The sequence below is a fragment of the Nicotiana tomentosiformis genome, chromosome 1, assembly GCF_000390325.3.
Source record: "Nicotiana tomentosiformis chromosome 1, ASM39032v3, whole genome shotgun sequence".
NCBI lineage: Eukaryota > Viridiplantae > Streptophyta > Magnoliopsida > Solanales > Solanaceae > Nicotiana > Nicotiana tomentosiformis.
In genome coordinates, this window is record NC_090812.1 from 117955137 (window position 1) to 117962843 (window position 7707).

At 36.7% G+C, this 7707-nt stretch overlaps 1 protein-coding gene across 1 annotated transcript; it reads left to right on the forward strand.

The window, feature by feature from the left end:
• The first annotated feature begins 3932 nt into the window (after positions 1-3932).
• On the forward strand, positions 3933-4524 carry LOC108946048 (galacturonosyltransferase 8-like). The gene is made up of 2 exons (XM_018772531.2): positions 3933-4081; positions 4158-4524. The coding sequence occupies exons 1-2, from the start codon at positions 3933-3935 to the stop codon at positions 4522-4524; spliced, it is 516 nt and encodes a 171-aa protein (XP_018628047.2).
• Positions 4525-7707: the final 3183 nt, after the last annotated feature.

The window sequence follows — 7707 nt, forward strand, 5'->3', positions numbered from 1 at the left end:
AAGATTTGAGCATGAACATCTACACACTACATTGTGCGTTTGAGTATGAAACTGAACTGAAAATGTATGAAACTACATAGTTTGTGGGCTAATCCCGTTGGACGAATGTATTATAATGAAGTGCAATCCACTGTACCCAGTAGACTAGTATGACTCGATGATCAATCGCGGTATAAGAGCCAATAGGCATCATCACTATCATATTCTGGCTCACTTTGAGGAATGGCTAAACCTTTACCCTTTGTGTTGTTACTATTGCCAGCGTTAGTAGTTGTAGTAGAACTAGGTGCTGAAGTAGTATTCTCTGTCTGGCCTAATTCATGTTTTGGCTTCTTGTTGGGTTTCACGGATCTGAGCTGATAACTGATTTGATAGTGATAAGAGTTGTTGACAAGCTGATTATCTTTGTCTGTTTGATCAATGACCTTTTCCCAAATACATTCTGCACTCGGATTTACCTCATCTCTGTTGACAGTTACCTTGTTAACAAAGACGGTGTCAAAAATTAACAAGCCGTGCTTTACTGCATATTCCTCCCATTCTTTTCCTCCAAAATAGTACTCATCCTGCTCAGTATGCATCAATTCCATTTGTATAACTTCTTTTCCAATTGGATCAAATAAAGGTAGAGTTACTTGTCCTCCTACTTCGGGAAGAGGAAGATCATGGAGATTCTCTTCTACTTCTTTCTTTGGTAGCTCTAACCATATGCCATTGGAATTCTCATAAAGATCTTTATAGCGTAAATTCTTAGCAATCACTGGTTCTTCCACTATTAATGTACTGCAAAAAAGAATGAATTTACAACGTAACTCTCTTCATTAGCCTAATTCAAGATTCAAGAAAAGTGGAATATAGCAGCTTTATGATTAAAATTTTGAATGGAAAAACATACTTGGGATCTTGTAGAGTAGCAATCAATTTTGTTATGACCAAATGCACATTGTCTTGTACATCATCTTGTACATCTTCTGGGATCAGTTTATTACAATCAATTATGTAGAGATACTTATTTTGTATTTCTATCTTATAAACAGATAACACATCCCCATGCTCCAACTTGTGTTCATCCCTATATCTCTCCCACCCTGTTCTAAGATAGTAATCTCCAAATTTTGTGTACACAAATTCCATCCTGAAGTGGTTCCCACGAAGATCTTCAAATTCTAACATCTTGGAATTACCTGGTGCAAGACGAGGGAAATGATCTTCAGCATCCTTCTTTTCGATCGATATACTACATGACTCTCTAACATCAGTTTCACATAAAAGTTTGCAGACCACAATATTGTTATACTCGAGCGGAATTTCTATAACATTTTCTTGAGGGGAATCGTTTTCCCCACCAGCGGAAATTGAAGTTGAGTTATGTTTTCTTGAACCATTTTCAACTTCTAGTTGTTTTTCTTCTTCTTCCACCTTTTCTGGGTCTTCTACATTCATCTTCTACATCATCGTCTTTCTGTATCTCTGATTACTTTATGAGTTGTTCTTACTTCCCTTGGAAAAGAAATTGGACGCAAATTTTATATGGTGTGAAGACAAGAAACCAGAGTTCAGTAAGAACTAAGAAGGCTTCTCTGTTGCCGTTAGGGGCGCTAGCATTCGTTACCTTAAATTTCAAAAACTGGTTGCATTCTCTTCTTTTTTTCCTTTCTTTCTTATTATAAGAGTGCATTATTTTCATCCATCACTTCAAAAGCACTCTTCAAAATAATAAAAACAAATAATATTGATTTACAAATGACTTGTATTGCAACAGTACTTATGTTTTCCTTCGAGTCCATGACTATGAAATTATAGCAATAAAGTTTTAATTAATAAATTTTTTTCTACTTCCTTTGTAGAGTCCAAAGATGACACAATAATTTTGGCCTAATTCATTTTAGGTTCATATATGTATCATTTGTACGTTACAATTGTATTTACCCTAGTCTACATTAAATTTTTCGGTCTAATTTAAATAACTATAGATATTCGACCAATTTCTTAAGTTTCATGCATCCCTCATAAGAAATTTAAGGATCCTGGATGTAGAATTTGAGTTATGTAATTGATTAGAATATTATACATTATGATCCTTAGATTGAATTTTAAGATGTATAAATGTGAGAGTATAAAATCATTTAAACGCTATAATGAAGTATTAAACCCCAAGGGACAATGTATGCAGTGGTCAAGATATAGAATTTTAGTCAAAATCATAAATTCAATTGTGTATTTTCCTACCTCCTTGTTGGCTATATAAAAAGGTTAAAGCTTTTACATCCTTTTAGAAAGGTGTGCTGTAGAATTGTTATAGTAGCCCCTTCGTCAGAGATAGATAGGAGCTTTCCTTCTTAGATTGCTTCCTTCCTCACTTTCTCTCACATACTCGTATATGTTTTCATTTAGGAATCTCTATTGTTTACGGATCATAAAATCAGATATGTAACCTTTTCCTAAATATACTATATAAATAAATAAGTATATGTTCGACTTTAATTTTATAGGACACTTTTTTGTAGATTGTTCTAAACGGAATAATATTTTCTTATAATTAAAAATGCAACATATTTCATAGTTTTCGAAATGTATTAGCATGCTTAAGATCCCAAAATCCCAGTGTTTATTTTCTTTAAAAATTTGATGCTATTGAAACTAGGTGTTATTTGTATATCATGTCCCTTTATAGTTTTAAAATTAAAAAAATAATTTTTTTAGATCTCTTATTCGTAAAAGACAAATTTATTATGTATAAAAGTAAACCTACCATATATAAAAAAAAAAGTAGGGTCATAAAACTAAAAATAAATTTGTAAAGAACTACAAAATCAATTACTCCTGAAACTAGTTCACATAAAATTCCAAATGTTAATTCTTTTTAAAATTTGGTGCCCCTTGAAGCTAGTTCACATAAAATAAAATCGAAGGACGAGCAAGTAAAAGAAGAACAATAAACACACCCGAGATAAACACATCGGTTAGTAAACAATTAACGACACTATTCTTGTTCTCCCCCAGTTTCTCTTTTTCTCTCTCAGAACTGCCCGCCACTCTCTGTTAGAAGAATTGGCTTTTCAGGCACCGCATTTCGAGCCACTGGACTCACTTTTCTCTCACTGTTGCCGTTTTCCTTTTCTTATCTTTCTCCTCTTTTCTCTTCAACTCCTCCGACGATACCTCCGATCACCGCCTCGTAAGTCCTACCCCCTCGCATTTCTCCTTCTATGACTTTTTTCTTCATGAAATAGATGCTTACGTTGATTTTAAAAAAAATATATTACTGTAATTTATTTATTCTCTCATAGTCACCCAGAGAATAAATTTTAGAAACTTTAATTGTCTATTATCATCTCGTAAATGACGTGCTTTGATTAGTGATTGTAGTTGCTCTTCATTTTCTATGCTGTAATTTGAATTTTTGCATGCATTTATTTGTGCATTTATCTATGGCTGAAATTATGCATTTATTGGTGCATTTGTATGTATTAATTGCTTGATTTTTGTTTAAATAGGGTTTCTCGAATGATTTGTATGGATTTGGATCGTACCATAGGTCGATTCTAGGTTTGAAATCGGATCCTTTGAAGCCAAGGCTTGATCAGATCAGGGAGCAAGCAGATGACCACCACGCTTTGGCTCTGGCTTATGCTTCCTATGCTAGAAAGGTGAAGCTTGAAAACTCCAAACTTGGCAGAGTATTCGCCGAGTTATCTGGCAACTTAACGTATCTGGTCACAAAACCTCCATACCGTGTGCTGTTTGAGTCAGATGCCAAGTCCATTGATGATCGGTGCTTAGGCAGTTTGAGAAGGATGTGAAGGAACGAATTAAAGCCACTCGACACTATTTTTGCAGTCAACGAGCAATTAACAGAGACAATTAAACAAGGCACTTTTTCTAGCCTGATCGCTGCAAAGTCTATTCCGAAGAGCCTGCATTGTTTGTAAATGAGGTTAATGGATGAACGAATTGCGCGTCCAGAGAAGTATGTAGATGATGGGAAGTCTACTCCATTGGAGTTTGGGGATCCTAAGCTTTATCAGTATGCACTTCTCTCTGATAATGTGCTGGCTGTTTCAGTCGTGGTGACTCAGCTGTAAAGAACTCGAAAGACCCATCGCAGCACGTGTTCCATGTCGTGACTGATAAGATGAATTTTGGGGCTATGCAAGTTATGTTCAAGATGAAAGATTACAGCGGAGTGAAGTGAAGGCTGTTGAAGATTATAAGTTCTTGAACTCCTCTTATGTCCCAGTACTTAAGCAACTTGAATCTGCAAAGATGCAGCAGTTTTACTTTAATAATAAGCTTGAGAATGCAACCAAGGATGCCAATAATATGAAATTCAGGAACCCCAAGTATCTATCAATTTTAAACCACCTTAGATTCTATTTGCCCGAAATGTACCCCAAGTTGCACAGGATTTTGTTCTTGGACGATGATATAGTTGTTCAGAGGGATTTGACAGGCCTCTGGAAGATAGATATGGATGGTAAGGTGAATGGAGGTGTAGAGACATGTATTGGGCTTATGGAATGAACTTCTTTGACTTAGATGCTTGGAGGAGGGAGAAGTCCACTGAGGAGTACCATTACTGGCAGACCATGGTGAGATGCAGTTATCTTCTTGAAATATCTTAGTTTCTAGATTTAGTTGCAGTCATACTCTTTTCTTTTAAGCATATATCTCTCCCTCTCCCATTAATGCTTGCAGATGTCTTGTGCTTCGCCAAATTGTGCGTGTGCTTACACTCTAGGGTTTGTAAATATTGTTAACAGCCATATTGTCCTATTTCTGCACTGGGTTTAAGTTACTTGTTCCAGGACTATTTTTACTGCAAGTATATTCATTCTGACCAATAGAGCTGCTAATATCTGCAGAATGAAAATCAGACATTATGGAAATTGAGTACATTGCCTCCATGTTTTTATCACATTTTACTCGACAACAAAGCCACTTGATAAGTCTTGGCATGTTTTGGGGCTTGGCTACAATCCAAGCATTAGCATGGATGAGATCAATAATGCTTCAGAGGTCCACTTCAATAGGAATATGAAACCATGGCTCGATATTGCAATGAACCAATTTCGGCCTCTTTGGTCGAGGTATGTAGATAAAGAAAATGAGTACGTACAGACATGTATTTTCAACTTTGGTGATGATTGAAAGTATGCTTGATGGAGTTGGCAAGCGGGTTCTACAAGCATCTCCAGTTTGGCTTGTCACTTCTCCTTCACACGTAAAGTTAGTACTCAATTTTCTACATCATGGCAAGTTTTATGTCTGTCTAAATTTTAGCATTTTTCCATTTTTTACATTAGTTTAGTGTTTTAGTTTTCAATTGTTTATAAATGGTTATGATTCTTCGTGACTGGAAAAATTATTTTGAATACTCTCTTAATTCTGAAGTTTATGTATGTGTATACTGTCAATTTTCAGGGTGAGTAATATATTTTCATGATTAAGCAACACTTGTCTGGGATTCATGATTAGGTAACATCTTGTCTACATTTAATTATCACTTTGTTTATGTTTGCTGCCATTTGGTTTTTGAATAGGGATAATACATAAATGCCCCCTCAAACTTGTCCCCTTTTTTCAACTGCACACTTTAACTTTGCCCCAGATTTAAAGCTGGCAGTGCATCTTACGCGTGACACCTTATTTTTCACGTCATTTTACTTTTGTTTTCCAAAAGATTTGTTTTTGCTTTCTTTTTCACTTTTTTATTCTGCCATTTGTGCTTTTTAAAAAATGAAAAAATCTGGCATACCCGAGTTCAAATGTGTTACATCCCTGGCCAAAACTCACACTGATCGGAAACTCAAACCCTCAGTCTTAGACGTTCTCCATTCCAAGACCAGCCATTGATTTTGTCTTATCAAATAAGAAGGAATTTTATGAGGAAGATCGGAGAAGGTGTACTGGGTGTGGTGTGAAAGTCAAGAGGCGACCCTTTGTCGTGGTGCTATCTTTATTGATTTTTGATCAACATTGAGGAAAAGCCCAATCTAAAACCAGACTTGTTCTGAAAATATCATCAAAACCCATTTATGTGTAAAAAGTGGAATACCAGTGAGGGCGATCATAGAAGAGAAAAGAAATTTAAAGAAGTAATTCTAGGTAGCAGTGATGGATATTGAGATGGATGTGCGGGCATACCAGGTTGGATAAGATTAGAAATGAAGATATCTGGATGTAGGTGGGCGTCGCACCCGTGGAGGATAAGATGCGGGAAGTGAGGCTGAGATGGTTCGGGTATATAAAGAAGAGAAGCTCATATGCCCCAGGTGCGAACGGTTGGCTTTGGTGGGTATGAGTAGAGGTAGAGGGAATCCTAAGAAGTATTAGGAAGAGGTGATCAGGCGGGACATGGGTCAACTTCAGCTTACCGAGAATATGGCTCTTGATAGGAGGGTGGGGAGGTCGAGAATTAAGGTAGAAGGTTAGTAGATAGTCTAGCATATTTCTGTTCCATAATGATGGTTTTAGGGTTAGTCTGGTAGTTTTTGTTGTCTTAGATTGCTAGTATTTCATGTTGTTTTCCTATTATCTTTCGCCTCGGTTTCTTAGTACTTTGTTGTTGTTACTGCTTGCTGCTACTGTTTCTTCCATCTATTTTTCTGACCCTGTGATTATTGTTACTATCTTTATGGCCATCTTTTTTGTTGATATTGCGTGTTTCTACCGTTTCTTTTCATCTTTCTTGAGCCGAGGGTCTATCGAAAACAACCTCTCTACCTTCTCAGGGTTGAGGTAAGGTCTGCGTACACACTATCCTCCCCAAACCCAATACATGGCATTCCATTGGATTGTGGTGGTTGTTGTAATGGTGGAAAAGAGAACGGGGGATGGGGATATATATCAAGACTTGGGCTAGCTAATTAGGCATAGCTTTGGTTTGTTGAAAAGTATAAAGTGAGTCTTGAAAGGGAAACTGGGATTAAGACTTTGTGTCTAGTTGGTTGGCAGTGGTGTCAATGCAAGAAAAAAGAATGGTGACAGGGTGTGGTGCTAGAGGTGTTATCTGGTGGAATTGTGGTGGTTCTTCGCGGTAAGATGGTTGAAGGTGTTATGGTTGTTACGACTTGCACAGAGAGTTAGAGAGTTTGTTTGCAGTAGGTGAATTTTGATTGCCGGACATATTTTCCGGTGAGGAGAATTAATCGGTTGGAGAAGAAGACATAGAAGGAAAAATAATAGAAAAAGAAGTAAGGAAAAGGAAAAATACACATCTTAGGGCTTTAAATTTTTTCTCTCATGCGCCCAGCTAGATGTGCAATCACTTTCCATGCCACGTAGCCCTAAAAGGTGGTATTAATACTACTTCTAACAAGTATAAGGAAAGTGTATTGTTGAATGAATTTCGATCACAGGACATATTTTCTGGTGGGGAGAATTAATCGGTCGGAGAAGAAGACGTAGAAGGAAAAATTAAGAAAAAGGAAAAATATTCATCTTGGGGCTTTAGATTTTCTCTCTCACGCGCTTAGGTGTGCCACCACTTTCCAAGCCAAATAGGCATAAAAGGTGGTATTGATACTACTTCTAACAAGTCTAAGGGGGTAAGAGGACCCCCGCAAAGTTAAAGTGTGCACTTGAAAAACCAGAACAAGTTCGAGGGGGTATTTACGTATTATCCCTTTTTGAACATGCACTTCAATTTTCAGCGTAATAATTTATAGTTTCTCACATGGCAATTCAAGAGGTGGTTTCTCCCTT